General features: G+C 39.4%; 1 protein-coding gene across 2 annotated transcripts in view; it reads right to left on the bottom strand.

The window, feature by feature from the left end:
* Positions 1–19,665, bottom strand: part of tbc1d23 (TBC1 domain family, member 23) — a 120,482-nt gene that overhangs the window by 16,829 nt on the left and 83,988 nt on the right. The window contains exons 9-15 of one of the 2 annotated variants that reach the window (XM_039744997.1): positions 19,074–19,196; positions 18,846–18,938; positions 16,865–17,035; positions 10,753–10,795; positions 7,606–7,715; positions 6,586–6,728; positions 6,015–6,059 (exon numbers count right to left, since the gene is read on the bottom strand). In XM_039744997.1, the coding sequence (XP_039600931.1) occupies positions 6,015–6,059; positions 6,586–6,728; positions 7,606–7,715; positions 10,753–10,795; positions 16,865–17,035; positions 18,846–18,938; positions 19,074–19,196 (728 nt within the window). The remainder of the gene's footprint in view (positions 1–6,014; positions 6,060–6,585; positions 6,729–7,605; positions 7,716–10,752; positions 10,796–16,864; positions 17,036–18,845; positions 18,939–19,073; positions 19,197–19,665) is intronic. The other variant, XM_039744998.1, reaches the window with a different exon arrangement.

Genomic DNA, 19,665 nt, shown 5'->3' with positions numbered 1-19,665 from the left:
CGGATACACACTTTTAAGATTTTTTTTTTCTTTGAATTGTTGCTATTTCATTAGTTTTATTAGGCAAACTGGTCCTGGGTGAGGGATGAGACAAAGAGCGGTTCAATAAACCTCCAATGAAAAATAAAAACTGTGGACAACGTTTTCCCTTGCCCGACGCTGGTCACCGGGCCCCTCTGGAGCCAGGCCTGGAGGTGGGGCTCGATGGCGAGCGCCTGGTGGCCGGGCCTGCACCCATGGGGCTCGGCCGGGCACAGCCCGAAGAGGTAACGTGGGTCCTCCTCCCCATGGGCTCACCACCTATGGGAGGGGCCAAGGAGGTTGGGTGGTGGCCGAAGGCGGGGACCTTGGCGGTCTGATCCTCGGCTACAGAAACTGGCTCTTGGGACGTGGAATGTCACCTCTCTGAAGGGGAAGGAGCCTGAGCTAGTGCGCGAGGTCGAGAGGTTCCGGCTAGATATAGTCGGACTCACCTCGACGCACAGCTTGGACTCTGGAACCAATCTCCTTGAGAGGGGCTGGACTCTCTACCACTCTGGAGTTGCCCCGTGAGAGGCCGAGCAGGTGTGGGCATACTTATTGCCCCCACTGGAGCCTGTGCATTGGGGTTTACCCCGTGGACGAGAGGGTGGCCTCCCTCCGCCCGGGTGGGGAAGGGTCCTGACTGTTGTTTGTGCGTATGCCGAACAGCAGTTTGGAGTATCCACCCTTTTGGAGTCTCTGGAGGGTTGCTAGAGGGCATACCTTCTGGGATTCCCTCGTTTTGCTGGGAGACTTCAATGCTCACGGGCAATGACAGTGAGACCTGGAAGGGCGTGATTGGGAGGAATGGCCCCGATCTGAACCCGAGCGGTGTTTTGTTATTGGACTTCTGTGCTCGCCACGGATTGTCCATAACGAACACCATGTTCAAGCATAAGGGTGTTCATATGTGCACTTGGCACCAGGACACCCTAGGCCTCAGGTCGATGATCGACTTTGTGGTCGTGTCGCCGGACTTGCGCCATATGTCTTGGACACTCGGGTGAAGAGAGGGGCGGAGCTGTCAACTGATCACCACCTGGTGGTGAGTTGGCCGATGGTGGGGAAGATGCCGGTCAGACCTGGAAGGCCCAAACGTGTTGTGAGGGTCTGCTGGGAACGGCTGGCAGAGTCCCCTGTCAGAAGTAGCTTCAACTCCCACCTCCGCAGAACTTCAACCACGCCCCGAGGGAGGTGGGGACATTGAGTCCGAATGGGCCATGTTCCGTGCCTCTATTGTTGAGGCGGCTGACCGGAGCTGTGGCCGCAAGGTGGTCGGTGCCTGTCGTGGCGGCAATCCCCAACCCGTTGGTGGACACGGTGGTGAGGGATGCCGTCAAGCTGAAGAAGGAGTCCTATAGGACTTTTTGTCCTGTGGGTCTCTGGAGGCAGCTGATAGGTACCGCAGGCCAAGCGAACGCGGCTTCGTTGTTGCTGAGGCAAAACTCGGGCATGGGAGGAGTTTGAGAGGCCATGGAGAACGACTTTCGGACGGCTTCGAGGAGATTCTGGTCCACCGTCCGGCGCCTCAGGAGGGGAAGCAGTGCAGTGTCAACACCGTATATGGTGGGGATGGTGCGCTGCTGACCTCACTTGACGCTAGGGTCGGTGGGAGGAGTACTTCAAGACCTCCTCAATCCCACTAACATGCCTTCCACGAGGAAGCAGAGCCTGGGGACTCTGAGGTGGGCTCTCCCATCTCTGGGACTGAAGTCACCGAGGTGGTCAAAAACTCCTTGGTGGCAGGGCCCCGGGTGGATGAGATACCGAGTTCCTTAAGGCTCTGGATGTTGTAGGACTGTCTTGGTTGACACGCCTCTGCAACATCGCATGGACATCGGGACAGTGCCTCTGGATTGGCAGACCGGGGTGGTGGTCCCCCTCTTTAAAAAGGGGGACCGGAGGGTGTGTTCCAACTATAGAGGGATCACACTCCTCAGCCTCCCTGGAAAAGTCTATTCGGGGTTCTGGAGAGGAGGGTCCGTGGATAGTCAACCTCGGATTCAGGAGGAACAGTGTGGTTTTCGGCCCTGGTCGCGGAACAGTGGACCAGCTCTTCACCCTTAGCAGAGTCCTGAGGGTGCATGGGAGTTTGCCCGACCGGTCTACATGTGTTTTGTGGACTTGGAAAAGGCATTCGACCGTGTCCCTCGGGAATCCTGTGGGGGTGCTCGGGAGTATGGGGTACCGGACCCCTGATAAGAGCTGTTCGGTCTCTGTACAACCGTGTCAGAGCTTGGTCCGCATTGCCGCAGTAAGTCGAGCCCGTTTCCAGTGAGAGTTGGACTCCGCCAGGGCTGCCCTTTGTCACCATTCTGTTCATAACTTTTATGGACAGAATTTCTAAGCGCAGCCAGGGTGTTGAAGGGGTCGGTTTGGTGGACTCAGGATTGGGTCACTGCTTTTGCAGATGATGTTGTCCTGTTTGCTTCATCAGGCCGTGATCTTCAGCTCTCTGGATCGGTTCGCAGCTGAGTGTGAAGCGGCTGGGATGAGAATCAGCACCTCCAAATCCGAGAGCATGGTCCTCAGCCGGAAAAGGGTGGAGTGCCCTCTCAGGGTTGGGGGAGAGATCCTGCCCCAAGTGGAGGAGTTCAAGTATCTCGGGGTCTTGTTCACGAGTGAGGGAAGAATGGAGCGTGAGATCGACAGGCGGATCAGTGCGGCATCCGCAGTGATGCGGGCTCTGCATCGGTCTGTCGTGGTGAAAAGGAGCTGAGCCGTAAGGCAAAGCTCTCAATTTACCAGTCGATCTACCTTCCTACCCTCACCTATGGTCATGAGCTATGGGTAGTGACCGAAAGAACGAGATCGCGAATACAAGCGGCTGAAATGAGTTTCCTCCGCAGGGTGTCTGGGCTTTCCCTTAAAGATAGGGTGAGAAGCTCAGTCATCCGGGAGAGGCTCAGAGTAGAGCCGCTGCTCCTCCGCATCGAGAGGAGTCAGATGAGGTGGCTCGGCATCTGATCAGGATGCCTCCCGAACGCCTCCCTGGTGAGGTGTTCCGGGCACGTCCAACCGGGAGGAGGCCCCGGGGAAGACCCAGGACACGCTGGAGGGACTATGTCTCCCGGCTGGCCTGGGAACGCCTCTGGGATTCTCCCGAAGAGCTGGAAGAAGTGGCCGGGAGAGGGAAGTCTGGGCCTCTCTCCTTAAGCTGCTGCCCCCGCGACCCGACCTCGGATAAGCGGAAGAGAATGGATGGATCATTAGTTTTACTTTAATTTCAGAACTTCTTTAAAAACAATATTTGGAATCTTTCGAGACCCAATGTGTTGAATCTTTTTAATGAGGTCAGTGAGACATGTGTTTAATGACTTTGTACCATAATTCAGGATAGGTTTCTCTGTTTGGAATTTCAGCACAGACAAAACGATCATCAGCAGTTAATTTTTTTTACAAAGTAACCAGTAGATGTATGTGAGTTAAACTCCATTTCTGAAATTCTCTTTACTTAAACTTCAAAGCCTTACAATATTTACATACTTCTGACATATCACCTATGTCCATATATTCCATCTCTATTTGCCTTTTCGTTATTTCTCCGAGTATTCATTTCTCTTTCTTTGCGCTAATGTGATGTTTCCTTTCTTTGTTTTGACACTGTCATTTTTTTCTGCTTTCATATTCTGTATCTTGCTCAGCATGCGTTTCGTGCCTATATTTTTTTTGATTCTTTTGAATTCCAGTTTTCATTATCTCTAACCTGCTCTGCATGTGTTTGGCCCCCTTTTTTTTTGGTTCACCGACAAAAGCGCGATAGACATATGAGTGCCGACAAAACCGCGACGGACAAATGAGCGCCAACAAACTCGCTAACTGGTTTTCGACAAATGCGTGCCAACAAAATCGCGAGAGAGGCCAAGAGAGTGGGATGCGTACGTGCGCATTATGTACACATTATGTGCTAGGTTATAACTGTTATAACTGCTGATGGCATGCCGCGAACAAATAACTCAGTCGAGGGTTGGCATAACGTGTCGTATACAAAGCGGAATTACCAGCAGTCAGACAGCCAGCAAGTCTAAATACGCTCAACTATCAAGACGTCTTGCTGCAATTCTTCCTACATATGCAGGGCGTGATCTTAAGGACTATCTGCGTGCCGTGTCTCATAATATTGACTTCTAAAATAAACATTATTATATATGCTTTAAACTAGTAATTCATATTTAATGAAACTTTCGCGATTTTGTTGGCGCGATTTTGACACCGCGTTTTAATGGGCGCTCATATATCTATTGCGCAAATGTCTGGTCACTTTTTTTTTTAACCTCTTTATGATGTTTTACTTTGTTTTCTACTCTGTCTTTTATTTCTGACCTCGCTTTATCTTGCTTTTATTTCAATGACACCTGGTCCGTGGTGATTACTTTCCCTTTTTCGAGTAATAATTTCCATTTGTTTGCACTACTGCGATCTATACTTTTTTTTTATACTTTTTTTTTTATACTTTCTAATTTTCCTACTTTCATATTCTTTAACCTTCTTCAAATGTGTATCGCGACAACTTTTTTTTTTTTTCAGCCTTTCGAATTCCACTGCTTTCATAATCTCTAACCTGCTCTGCATTTGTATAGCGCCAACGTCTGGATTGGACATGCTTTTTTTTTTTTCAATTCCACTTGTTCCGGGCTGATAATTACTTTCCTTATTTTCTGAATTTGCACCTAGATAATTCTTTCTTTTTTGCCTCTCCAACGCTTTTGAGTCTCTTTTCTCTGTGCTGCTTTCTTCTTCGCTTAGTCGTCTATGTTTCATTTATAATGTATTGTCCTTATATGCTTTATATGCGCTGAGAGCCCTGGATCTGTGTGTGCTCAAAGGCAAAACACGGCTGAGTGTGTTGCTGCCTGTGCTGTTATTTGATTGTAAGTAGGGCATGTCTTGCAAGAATCTCATGTTCTACGTCATCGCGAGACGGTCCTGGGTCAATCTCTTGGCACAAAGTCTCATGTTTAAGGTCCCAGCGAGACACTCTGTGGCCAATCTCTTTAGTCTCACGGGTCTTTTAAGTGTCTTCCGTGATCTTAATGTGAAGATCACGTCTCGTTGCCTTACTGTTTCTCTCCAGGATTTTTTTTTTTATAATAGAGAGATATTGGACTTCATTCACACAATAATTACTTATACTAAATAAATACTTATCCCCAAACACTGTTCGCCAGGTTTTACCTAACATGTCAGAATAACTAACACAGAAATGTCTAAGGACAGCAATAGTTCCATTCCAATTTCAAATGATGTATAGATCTAGGTTAAATATACTCATCAACATTTAGTACAACAGATCTGAATGATACATACAGTACAAGGCATTATAAAATAATTACATTACGCTTAAGACAGTGGACGAAACTGATAAAACAGTCTACTGTACTAGTAGTCCAGAGTCCATCTTAAAGGAATCAGTTAGTCAAAATGTGGCATGCTGTTATGCCAGTTCAGTATCTTTACCTTCAAAAGCAGAGGAGAAGCACAACAGCCGTAAGCAGCAGCTACTACCATTTTTTGAGTGTGGAAGAAAACCATAGGGTGATTATTTGTGCAGCAGCTAATGCAAAGCCTTGTTAGTGTTTGATGAACCACCTCAGAGATCACAGTGATACACAAAATATGGAGTACAGTCTATTTCTGGGGTGTGGGGGGAAAAAAAAAAAAATACTCCCATGTCTTCTTTAATGGCAGCTTGAGATTTATTACTACATGTGGAGGTCCACGGACTTTTAACATCCCATATAAATGAAAGTGCAAATAAAAGCAGCACCTTAGGGCAGTGTAAATTGTTTCTGCAATCATGATATAAAAGAGAAGTAACAAGCCGTGTGAAATTATATTGCCTGTGCTCATTAACACTTAGGTTGTTAAGTCATCCATATCTCAACTGTAGACATCCAACCCAGTTGGTATCACTGTGTCTCTAAACAGGTGCTTTATTATTACGGATTTCATGCTCGCAAGGAAATGTGTGTATGAAATCTGTTGCTTCTTACCTATCAGGGATCATCTTTTCTGGCCATGGCAGATTGAAAGATATTCTATTATGAATTAAGGTACAGGTCAGAATGAATGCTAGTAAAATTTTAAAACAAATGGTTTAAATAGCAAAATCATTCTTGAAAAGGATACGGAATGTAAGGCACAAAGCGAAAGCAAAATAATTTATGCATTTAATACTTTATGATTTTCATAGTATCAATATCCAAAAGACATTAAGGGCAAATTCTCTCTGTTGGGAGTCACCCAACGTTATTATATAAAGAATCCCTAGCAGCATACTTTATCTGTGCCTTTTAAGTTTACAGAAAAAAATTATATTGTCCTTGAAAAACTAGTGAAGTTACTTTAAGATTCACAACTATACCTGTGTACCCTCTGATGAAACATTTTAATGTTTGATCTCTGGTATGCTTAAGTATTACATGAAAGAAATTAGAACAGATATTTATTTCAAATTTATGATGTTTAAGCAAGATATCCTTATTTTTCTACATGTTTATAAGTTCCCAAATCACTGTTCCTCATAATCTCAGAACATGACTGGACTTGACACCATTATCATACCTGTCAACAGGTGTAGATGTGTTCTCAATAAAGCTGATTACTCGTTCCTTGACATTAACAGACTTAGACTTGAGAGCAAAAGTCATTTTGTTGACCAGGGACTTGACCCCTTTACCATCAACCAAGCTGTTTAAGGATTCACTCTGAATGGAACAAGAAACAAAATAATAACAACAGGTCAGAAAAGAAAACAGATGAATTACTCTTATGGCAATTGAATAAAAATGAGTTAAAAAAGAAATACAGAAATGAAGAAATTGTCTTCTTAACAAAAATTTTCAACTTCAGTCCATTAGAACTCACAACCTGCCCCCTCCTGGGTTCTGCTATTTTACTAATGAAGGTCTACACTCCTTTGGTAATACACTGTAATAATTTACCATGTAACTTCAAGTTTGAATTATTTTAAAGTTACCAAGTTTATTATTACAGCGATTAGGAAAATGTTTCCCAGTAGAATAAGAAATCCTGCTCAGTTAGCAAAATTAAAATATTTCAAGAAACTGCTTTGAATTAATTGTTCTTTTGTAAATATGTATTGCTCTGATTTATTAACATACCGGTATTGTATTGAAGTGCTCTGAAAAAGATACTGTAGGAGCTTTAGGATTATAATAACTTTTACAATATTAATTCTCCCAGCTAATTACTATAAGATAAACGGATTACCATCTATTAATATTTTGTTTGATACTTTCCATCATATTGCAGAAATTACATTTTAAAGGATTTAAGTGTTCTTGTGGAAATAAATCCATTCATTCACTTTTAATAATAAATGCACCTTTCACAGGATCTTTATGAGTGTGTACATGCTAATCTTCTACTTCCACAATAGAGAAATTAAAATGTGTTCCCTGACTGTACAAGATACTTTTGTAGAGATAGTATTATCTTATAAAGATAACAGTTCAATAATTTATTTGTATAAGACCAATACAATGTACTCTTTGAAGATGGTAGAGCTTCCAGTTACAGATTAAACAATGCAGCTGTTCCATAATCATAAAGAAAACTTACATCGGCAGAGGAGCTGATGCTGCCTCTAGAACCAGAAGTACTGACAATCCAGTGTACATAAACATTGTCTGGTCCATCCACATTGATATCAGCCAGGTGCTGTTGGAGTGCTGCAAGAGAGATATGACAGTTAATGGAAAATACTTTTAGCAACTCATAGTTTTCTTATCTATGATATAGCATCTGAAATTTAAGTAATGTGGTCTTTTAGCTAAAAATAAGTGGCCAAGAAACAATCAAGTATGGCATCTAGGGCAATTTTTATTGCAGAGGGTATTGTATTTTCAAATTTAACCTACAGGTTATACATTATTTGGCAGTAAATGGGAGGGGCATATGGGTTAAATAAGGATGCATATTATCCAAGTCTTTGTAAGCAAATCCTGGTTCTCTGCAATAAAGTATTACCTGACGATGTATACAAGACTTCATTTTATGCAGTATAGATCCACAATCTGTTATCTGCAATTCTGGATCAGAAAAAAAACTTTGAAAATCTAAAGTCCCTCCTGAACCAAGGCTTGACACTGATGCCTTTTTCATATATTGATGATCAGGCAATATTTTCAATGATCACCTTTATTGGCAATTTTCAAAAGAATAGATTAGTTGTAGCCTGCTCTAAAGTTGATTGTGTAGTTTATGATTTTTGTCGTAATTATTTATTATGATATTACAATTCTGGTAACTTTACAAAATCTTGCAACTTTAGTAAAAAATGCCTAAATGAATAAAACACCAGGGTCATCAAAATGTTCATTTGAATATTTGGTACAATTAAGTTCATGGTGATTCCCTAAAATCATATTATGAAAATGAAAACAGTGGGTTAAAAGATCTAACATTGACTTTTTGTTTTTCCTAAGACTAGTTCAGAAAACAATCACCATTTTATAAATATGCACATACAAACAGGACAAACTGCTTGTGCATCAGATAACGTAAAAAGCACTTTGTTTTATCATGCACAGCAAAACATCAGTGTTAAGTTAAAAACCTGTACGTAATGCAAAATTAACTCACTCATTAACCAGTCACTATTTCTTATTTAGTTAAAAAGCTGTTAAAAATTTGTCAGAATGTACATCTGGCACAGTAAGAAAAGACATTTAAATATATCAATATTTAGGATAAAAAAAAATGCTTTGACTAAATTAAATTAAAATTGAACCTTATGCAAACAAAGGCTGCTACTAGAAGCTAACTGGAAGGCATATACTGCAGAGAATCTCAAAAAAGATGTGCTTAGCAAGTTGTGTCCTTTGGTACACGCACTACTTCCTAATCTGTCCACGGCTTCTTACCCCTTGTGATGCGGTATAAAATACATACAAATACGTCAATTGCGCTTATATACAAAAACTTTGATGAACAGTATGGGGGAATGGGTAGCCCGTGGTGGTGAAATACATGTAATACTGCAGTGGATTGAGGTGTTCCCGTGAATGTCAGACCATTTTGTGTTGCTACACTATGGTTCACAAAGAAGAAACAGTAAAGTGTCTGGAAAATGTAGACTTGTACAACACAAGCCCAGAGAGAAAGCATGCTTTGTAAAGTTTAACCATTTGCACAGCTCAGTAATGGAGACTTTCGTCCAAGGAACGAGGACAAGCAGGAGGTGGACTTTGTACATAGTTCACTATATTATTTCTTTTCACCTGTTCTTTTCTGTACAATGATTAAAATGTCCAATTCACTGCATGAACAATGTTTATGTGCAACCTGGAAACATCAATGTTGTATGTAGTAAGTTAAATTAAACCATGATTCAGTGGTTTTGATCTAAACCCTCCAAAACTTTGTAAAGATACAAGACTACAGATTAAATTCAAAGATGTGCTATAAGAGAAATATTATTATTACCAAAATTACCATTATTTCTACTAATTCCTTTTTGTGAATTGAAGTTTCCTGTAAAATTGACCATCAAGAAAAGCCATGATCAGTCACTAAGAAAAGCAAGTATTGATCTACGGCAGAAATGTTTTACTCATTAAAGCATTAAGACCTTATGATTTGTACAGTCAAGCAAGCATAGCACTTAAAAATAAAGCACTTCACAAAAGTGGTATTTACTGCTTGCACAAAGTAGTGTAATTCATTAATCTAAATAAGAAACATGCAAAATTGTCTGTGGTTGCTAAAACACATTAAATGCAGTCAATAATCAAGTTTTTCTTTTTTCCCCCCAAACCTATGGTTTCTTTATGGACTGAGAGGCCAGAAAAAGTCCTATTTTCTACCATCTTTTTATAACATAAAGAAAAGCACACTTACTCACAGTAGTTCACAAATCAAGAAACTGTGATCTTTAAGTATTTGTACTTATCTTTAGTATTTTTTCCCTCATTTTATTTGCGATACTAGAATTGAGACCAACTTACAAATAATCTGTAAAAGGAATTTTGAGTGTTTATCAGAAAACTATTAAGTTAATAATGGGGACTAGAAAGAATATTTCCACAAGTCAACCATCATTCCCAAGTTATACCATAATAATGCAACCAGCAATGAAACCAGCCATGAGAGAAAACATATATATTCTGCCAAGAAAGACTTGGTGGTGCTTTTAAAAATCTACACTAAATACCTCTTGGTACTGGAAATAGTCAAATCACAGTACACAAGTAAGGACTCAGTAAAAATATTCTTCACTTATTAACTAAACATTAAATACAGTTCCTACTCTGAATAAGGTTTGTGTAATTGCTAAATGTACTATCAAAGCATTCATTTGATCATCTGCTGTGCACTGATAGAAGTACAAATTCAAATGTTGATCAAAGGTCAACCAAACGTTTTGATTTTTTTGAGTTGGTAGAAGCGTATTCATATGTTCTGGTCTTAAGAAAGGCAGAATGCTTTGACTGAAATGTACACACTTTTCAGTTTAAAGGGTATATGTAAAAGTGTTGGAACTCCAATAACAGAAAATTTTAAATGAAACTACAATATTTGTTTGTATATAAATCTTAGAATGATTAGCCTCTAGTCATAAAAATAAAAAAGAAAGAGTATGCAAAAATACAATATGCATAGCATCTGAAATAAAATCTGCTGTATTTTAATCCTCTAACTGACCTGCTGTAATTCTATAATTAACTTCTTTATAGTAAACAAGCAAATGTTATCTTTGTAACTCACCCATAAACCCTCCTTTGCAAATGCTGACATACTCCTTATTTTTCTGAAATAAAAGCATGTAAAGAATTAGAAAGTTTTCAACATCTACTCATCAGAAAAAATACTGATGCACATCAATTATTACCATTTTATTTAGCTTATTATAAATTTGCTTAATTCAATTACAGCAACTTAACATAAATTGCCAGCACTCAGTAATTGCACAAAATCCCCAGAAATATTAAAAGAAAATCTGTTAAAGAGAATTCCATTCAAGTTATTTTTTTTGGTATAGCTCACTTCATTGAATGCATGCACAAAATGCAGTGAGAAGTTTGCTTGTAAAATTCAAGTGTAAATTTTACAAATTACTAAAAAAAGGATTAGTACACATAAAGACACAGATTTGTTTAAATACATGGGATAACAAAGTAGTATGAAACTGAATAGCATGAATATAACCAACAATATCTGTCCATTAATTAATTGTTGAACTATGTCCAATAACAAAAGGAGGAGAAGACAAAAACTCCAATGAGCACCATCCCTGCAGAAAACAAATGTCTGGGAGGTCCATAATCAATTGTATAAGAGGAAGTTAAGGACAAAGTGAGACACAGTCTCAGTCCTACAGAGCTAGGCTAACTAGACTTCCACCCCACCCCCTCTTGGGCATATATAGTAGAGTCTAATCTGATGACAGAATATTTCCATCCCATGATTTGAAAGGCTCCTGTTATCTTAGATGACGTTTGATTAATTAATTTAGACATTAAAAGTCTTCTCATATTGTTAAAAATTCTTAGTGTCCTTCAAAGATAACAGGATTACTCCATTATCCTTTAGCAAGAAATAAAATGTTCACTTCATTCTACTGCTAGAGCTCACAATGCACAATACATTTCAAGGCAGGTTGCAAACCCTAATTAACAAACAAAGCATATTGTTAAGTGTTGTTAATTTAAGAAACACCGACAAACTAATAATTAAACAAGCTGGAAAATGTATGCATGGCATAACATTAATGTGCATTCAACAACTACATTAACTATTATGAGAATTGGAGCATTTAACATTTTTTTTTTACCTTAGTCAGTAAATTATTACATTTTTGTTTATTAAGTATTTTTGCAATGATTAGTTATATTCAAAAATAACAGTGACAATAGAACGTAATTACATGTGTTAGTAGACGGCATTACTTTATAGCAGCACTTGACAAAGGAGTTAAAAACAGAGCACAAATAGGTCTGTGGTGGCCCAATAGCCTTTACATACAGGAGATTCTAATTCAAGTGACGTGAAAATAAGACTGATTGATGAATGTTAGCAGTGGAAGGTCTGTGTTACCAGAATTGGAAAAGTACCAAAAAACAAAAATTTGAAAATGGTACAATACGACCACTTTGGAATTTTCAGTGCCAGAAGGAAACATCAGCTTTCCTATCAATCCCCCACCTGCCATCCGCCATACTTGCTATTACAAGTTGTGGAGAAACGTCCATGTCATCAACTTCATTAAACATAACTACATGCTTCAACATGATAGGAGCTTCACAGGGGAATTATTGCTTCAACATGACCTGGACTTCAAAGGCAAACTATTGCTTTGACATGCTCTGGGGATCACGGGGACACCTTTTATTGTTTTCCTTGTGATTTGAACTTTAAGGAGAAAGCTTATTTCTTCAATGTGATTAGAACTTCACAGCTGGCAAGATAGGATAGGAGGCTAAAGTTAGATTGGGGGTTTTAGAGTTTTTCCTTATATGCATCAGAACCATTTTGGTACCAGTACTAAGGTCTGAATGCTGATATCGATACTGAAATCAAAATTTTAGTACCGATCCAATACTAGTCTATGACTATCTATGGTTGTTTTCATGAAGATAAGATTTTTGAAATAATACTCTATAGAGTAGGATCAAATAATTAACTAATAAAAAATAACTTTTAAAACAAATGACCAATATTAGTATAAAAGAATTATCAATACTATCTAAATAAGATCCCCATCTAGCTAGTGATATTAGAGAAAACAGTAATTAATAACAATAATTCATTTTGATTGTGGAACTGCTGGTCTACAGTCAACAAAACAGAGTTTATTCACTGATGAGAGTATGAGGGCAGGTATCCTTACGTCCAAGAGCTAGAGATTCATCCCCCTTGGTAATGTTTGCAACTTTACTACTTTTGAGTACCATGAATTTACAATCTCATTTCCAATTAACACAAACATTATTGTTATTTAGCACCCCAAAGTTTTGCTCAAGACCTTCCCTGATGAGCTGGATGGATTCTCCCCTCCCAGATGACAGCAGTCCACTTTTATTTCTCAGTGACCTTAACATCCACCTGGACAGCATTTCTGGTGCTGACTTTCTTGCTCTTCTTTCCTCCTTCAACATCACACAACTCCACATCCCACCGACTCAAAAGACTGATAATCTGCTGGAACTTGTTCTGTCATGCAACTTCACACTCACAAATGGAACTGTCTCTCCTTTACACACATCTGACCACTTTTTCATTCAGTTCTCTCTGCTGCTTCTCTCTTCTCACTGTTCTCCTCCCCACACTGTATCCTTCCGTCATCACCTCCGCTCCCTCTCTCCCATCCATTTCTCTTCCATAGTTTCCTCTCTGCTATCCCTCCTCCTTACCACTTTTCTCTTGACAACAATACTGCCATAGACACCCTTTGCTCGAATCTGCCCTCCTGCTCTTTCTTCCAGGCCTGCACATGAAAGACATTCCTCTCCCTAGCTCTCTGAAGCACTCTGCAATCAATGGACTGAGCTCAGGACAGCCAATAAGAAATGGAGGAAATCAAGGGTTACGGCAGCCCTGGATAAGTGCCAGTCCCTTCTTGTATCTTTTCTTCTACCACCATAAATACCCACGCTATCTGTTCTCCGCATTCACCTTGCTTCTTAACCCTTCTCCCCCAACCTCCTTGACTGCTGATGACTTTGACACCTCTTTTCAGAATATGGAGGCTGCTATCAGTAGTCAGTTTATTCACTGATGAGAGTATGAGGGCAGGTATCCTTACGTCCAAGAGCTAGAGATTCATCCCCCTTGGTAATGTTTGCAACTTTACTACTTTTGAGTACCATGAATTTACAATCTCATTTCCAATTAACACAAACATTATTGTTATTTAGCACCCCAAAGTTTTGCTCAAGACCTTCCCTGATGAGCTGGATGGATTCTCCCCTCCCAGATGACAGCAGTCCACTTTTATTTCTCAGTGACCTTAACATCCACCTGGACAGCATTTCTGGTGCTGACTTTCTTGCTCTTCTTTCCTCCTTCAACATCACACAACTCCACATCCCACCGACTCAAAAGACTGATAATCTGCTGGAACTTGTTCTGTCATGCAACTTCACACTCACAAATGGAACTGTCTCTCCTTTACACACATCTGACCACTTTTTCATTCAGTTCTCTCTGCTGCTTCTCTCTTCTCACTGTTCTCCTCCCCACACTGTATCCTTCCGTCATCACCTCCGCTCCCTCTCTCCCATCCATTTCTCTTCCATAGTTTCCTCTCTGCTATCCCTCCTCCTTACCACTTTTCTCTTGACAACAATACTGCCATAGACACCCTTTGCTCGAATCTGCCCTCCTGCTCTTTCTTCCAGGCCTGCACATGAAAGACATTCCTCTCCCTAGCTCTCTGAAGCACTCTGCAATCAATGGACTGAGCTCAGGACAGCCAATAAGAAATGGAGGAAATCAAGGGTTACGGCAGCCCTGGATAAGTGCCAGTCCCTTCTTGTATCTTTTCTTCTACCACCATAAATACCCACGCTATCTGTTCTCCGCATTCACCTTGCTTCTTAACCCTTCTCCCCCAACCTCCTTGACTGCTGATGACTTTGACACCTCTTTTCAGAATATGGAGGCTGCTATCAGTAGTCAGTTCTCACTGCCATTTATTATGCCTCCTCCCAAATATCACCCAACACTCTCTGCCACTGTTTCCAACCTTCTCTAACCAATCATCCCAATACCTGTCCACTTGACCACCCCTCCCACCTTTCACATCTTCTTTAGGCCATCTTTCCATCACTCATCTCTGCAATTACACACCTAAAAGCTTAAATGACTTGGCACCTGTCTACTTGTAGGAGCTTCTTGTTCCGTATTCTTCTGTCAGAACCTTGCGATCCTCTGATCTTCAGTTACTCCATATCCCCAGAATAAAGCTTAAAACCAGAGGAGGCAGAGCATTTTCGGTAATAGCCCCCAGTTTGTGGAACAGCCTCCCCTTGCATTTGAGAGCGGCCCAGAATCTTAATCATTTTAAAATCCTGCTTAAGACACATCTGTTTTCATGTGCATTTAATTCCTCTTGATTTTATGTAGTTAATTTCATCTTATTTATTATTATTATTATTATTACTTATTTTGTTTTAATTTTATTGATTGGTTTAGTATAGTAGTGTGCAATGTATATTGAGTATATATGCGCTGTGTAGTACCTGCTAACCTTTTTGTCTTTTAGTTGTACAGTACTTTGGTCAATGAAAGTTGTTTAAAGGTGCTTGATAGATAAATAAATAAATAAATAAATAAATAAATAAATAAATAAATGGTGCCATCACCAATAAATTGCATGATGTGCTGTCTTGCCTGAAAACTGGGGATATGTATGTCAGAATGCTGTTTAATGATTTCAGCTTTGTGTTGAACACAATCATTCCCCAACAGTTGGCGAGGAAACTCTCTCTGCTGGGCCTTGGATTCTATACTTTTTGATAGAGGCCACAGTCAGCATGCATTAGCAGCAGAACATCAAACACCATCAGGCTGAGCATAGGTATCCCTCAAGGCTGCATGCTGAGCCAGCTGCTGTTCACGCTGCTCACTCAGGATTGCACCACCAAGTATGAGTCCAACATCATTGTCAATTCTGTAGGTATTACAACCTTATTCAGCAACGATGATGAGACATTATACAGAGATGAGGTTAAAACATCTGATGAGGTGGTTTAGTGAAAATAATCTGTCTCTAAATGTCAAAAATATAAAAGCGACGCTTGTTGACTCAGGAGAACATTGGCTGACTATTCCACACTGCTCATCAATGGCTCCAAATCTGTGGAGAGAGTCAGTAGCAACAGGTTTCCTGGTGTGTACAATTCTGATGATCTCTCCTGGACAATTAACACCAACTCTGCTGTCAAGAAGGCAAAACAACATCTCTTTTCCGCAGATACTGAAGCAAATTAGCTTTCCACAACCAATACCTACCACCTTTTACAGAGGAACTGTGGAGAGCGTCCTGACAAAGTGTATAACTGTGTGGTTTGGGAACAGCAAAGCCCATGAACGCAAGATTCCACGGCGTGTAGCGAGGACAGCTGAGAGGATCATAGGGGTCTCCCTCTCTTCAATCCAAGACATTTTTCAGACATGCTGTCTGCGTAGGGCTTCCACCATTGTAGAAGATGGCTCTCACCTATTATGCATACTTTTTGACCTCTTGCTAACAGGCAGAACATACTGCAGCATTAGGACCAGCACAGCCAGGTCCTATAACAGTTTCTTTCCCTAAGCTGTCAGACTTCTGAACTCCTACATGTCACCCAGCACCATATCCCTAATAACATTTCATAAATTATGTACTGTCACTTTACTATGGACATTGAGCTTTATAGTCCTGCATATTTTGTTTTGTTACATTGTATTGTTGCAGTAGTTTTAGTAATGTTATGGTGTATGTTAAATGTATGTTGTTTTGCCTATGCACTGGAGACTGTAAGGAATGAAATTTCATTCAACCATTTACTATGTGTACAGATGAGTGACAATAAAAGAACCCTTCCATGTTGGTCCTCCTTATTTTATACACTCTGCTGATGTGAAGATGGGAGTGTCTAAATACGGTAACTGTCCCAGCATTGTTACCTTTTAAAACTTCAGCACAGAAACTGTAGTGAGCTTATAGTCAGGTAGTGAGATATCTGTGCTATCAAAGCATACACAAATCTATTTCTGAACTAATTCCATAATGGGATACCAGTGGCAATAACAAAATCCTGAAAATAGAAGTAGGGAAATAAGTAAGGATTATAGACATAAATGACAGAATAAAGTGTGGAAACAACGCACCAACCTGTAAAAAGTGTGCCAGAACCATGTTCATGTACATATCCTCCTCTTCACGGCCGCTGCCCATGAAACAAAGGTGCTCCCCACTGGCAATGGACCCTGACTCAATAGATTGTTTCTGGGCCTCTAGCAAAGTCTTGACTGATAGAGCAAACTCTGTTGGGTTCTGCAGCATCTGTTAAATAAATTTTAAAAAATAATATACAGTGGACGCACTTGCTAATCGGTCTTAAGAAATAAAGAATTATAAAATTATTTTGTTAATTTGTATAAGATTAGATGCTTAGTCATCTATTCTTAACTTAAACAAAACTGCCATCAAAAATGCACAAGATGAGTTATTTTGAACATGCATTTGGAAGGATTTACTTCCTTATGCTAATCGCTGTCTTGTGATGTAATAAACAATTTAATAAATCAATCAACCAACAAAAAAACAAAATAAGAAAAAGAGGATATCTATAATACTGTGTATTTGAAGTAAAACAGACAAATTCTGGGATAATAACCCTATCTCTTACTCAAAATGTGACTTGCTGTACTAAATACAAGCTTGCTCAATGTCCATACTCAGACAAGCAGCTTCCAATTTAACTAAAGAACAAAATGAAAAGGTCTGAGCTTATTAAAACAACTTCTATTAATTTTTGCCCTCTTTGTTAACGGGGTTTTCTTTATTTCCACTCAGAGTTCGGCAGGGCAACATACATGTCTAACGTGGCTCTTTCCATTCACTGGATGACTTCAGATTCCATTTTCCTCAGTTTATTACTCCAGTGGTTTTCAATGTTCATTCCTCAGAGCCCCTTATGACTGAAGGTTTTTGTTCCAACCTGTTTCTAAATCAGTAAGTCATTGTTACCTTTAGTTGATCTTATTGTTTAATTATCTGACCCATTTTTATCCTTTTATTTTGCATTTATAAAAGAGCAGTAGTGTAAGACGAACACTTTAGAGAAAATTAATACGTGTTTTTGCTGTATCTTTAAATGCTTACTTTGCTCTACATTTTCAATTCACCTTTTCTGTAGTGTTTGCTTTCTTAGTTGTATTTGAATACAATTAATGTTGAGCAGAGTAGACTAGTACAAATGACTCTCAACGAAGCAGCTACTTCAGTGTTACTCACTTGTGTGCTTATTAGTAAATAATTGCCTAAATAGCTGGAACTTTAAGAAATTAAAATATACCTTTAAAAGAAAAAAGAATTAATTCTTACCCATCTAACACATATGTATTGTTGCTTCATTCTGGAAAAATACTGAATTGCTATCTTTTACTTTCTAGATGGTTATAAAAAAACAAACTAAGAAATAATGACTTTCTTAATCACTGGAAGTCATCTGTAGTAAAAACCAGCTGATCAATCTGAGCATCACAAAATGAAACTGGACAAGGCACACTTGATCTGCCTTTTAGGATGTGAGATATTTCTCTCTTTTTTTTTTAAATGCACACACAGGAACACAAAATAGCAGTGCAGTCAAACAACATTTGTAATGCAAACAGGAGTACTCAAAGTACACTTGATTATCAATATCTGTCCCTAATATTAACAGTACATCCGGAAACTATTCAAGCATCTAATTAAATCGGTGTCTGTGTTCTTAATGCTGAAATAGTGTGATGTTCTAACCAACACCCATAAAATGAACAAAGGAACAACAAATTTGTGAGCATTACTGACATTTCATCCTGTTAAAGCTCAAATAAAAAGCTAACCTTTGGTCTACACCTTGTTTATTCAGACATAAAAAGGTGTTTTTTATGCTCATTCCAGCATTTCCAAAACTGCCCACTTTTGAGATTTTGATGTTGAAAGCCATACTGATGCAATTTCACAGGTATGTTTTAAATAGTAAATTTCTAAAAATTCTGTTAATATTGGAATGTACCACATAAACATGGATATGCTTTGAAAAAGATCAGAGTTAATAATGCAGTATGATTATTTAGTCACATACAGTGCAAAGATAGCTACTCACAAGATCAGAGTCCAAGTGGAAGGCTGTTGAAAGATGTCCGGCATTATACTGCTCAGCAGGTCTGCAATCAACCACAAAGAATCTCACACCATCCTGAAAATGAGATCAAATATATTAGACTGACATAGATGAAAATTATAATGCAGCAATCCCTAACTAGGCCCAGAAAAAGACCACAGATCAATTTACCTAGAACCTTTAAATGATCTCACAAATCAGAGCACATACCCCCAGTTGCTGATTGGCCTGGAGAATCTCTGGCACAGATATTGGAAGGCAGAGGGCTTGACTCAGATCCATATCTTCATCTTTCAGTGCTACCAGACTGCTTCCAAATAGATTTTGGTTATCCTGCATAGGAATATGAAAATATGTTCCAAGAATTACAGATTCCCATAAAAATGTCTAAACTTGCAAAATGTTAAGATTAACTAAAATAATTTCAATTAAACAAATACTATACAAAGTTGACATGTCTTCCTACATAAAATGTGGCTGACAGGTGAACTTTAAGACATGTTATTTTTTTGCAGGTTCAGATCTGGAATATAATAATAATAATTACCAGAATATAATAATAATGGGGTCCACACAAAAGCATTTTAAAAAAAAGGAGCTGTTCTCCCTTTTTCAAACACAACAGAACAACTTTAAGTCAATCGACACTATCCGAGTTTCTCACAGAACCTACTGGTCAGCTTCCTCATTGGCTCTCCTAATGTATGATTTGAAGAAAAAAAAATCCTTTTAAAGGTAAATAAGATAAACATGAGTTGAGGGCACTGTTATATGAAATGTAACAGATTTAAAGTGAATAAAG

The sequence above is a fragment of the Polypterus senegalus genome, chromosome 2 (genome assembly GCF_016835505.1).
Source record: "Polypterus senegalus isolate Bchr_013 chromosome 2, ASM1683550v1, whole genome shotgun sequence".
In the NCBI taxonomy this organism is placed as follows: domain Eukaryota; kingdom Metazoa; phylum Chordata; class Cladistia; order Polypteriformes; family Polypteridae; genus Polypterus; species Polypterus senegalus.
Note: the sequence above shows the minus strand (reverse complement) of the source record. Positions and strands in the feature narration are given on the sequence as shown.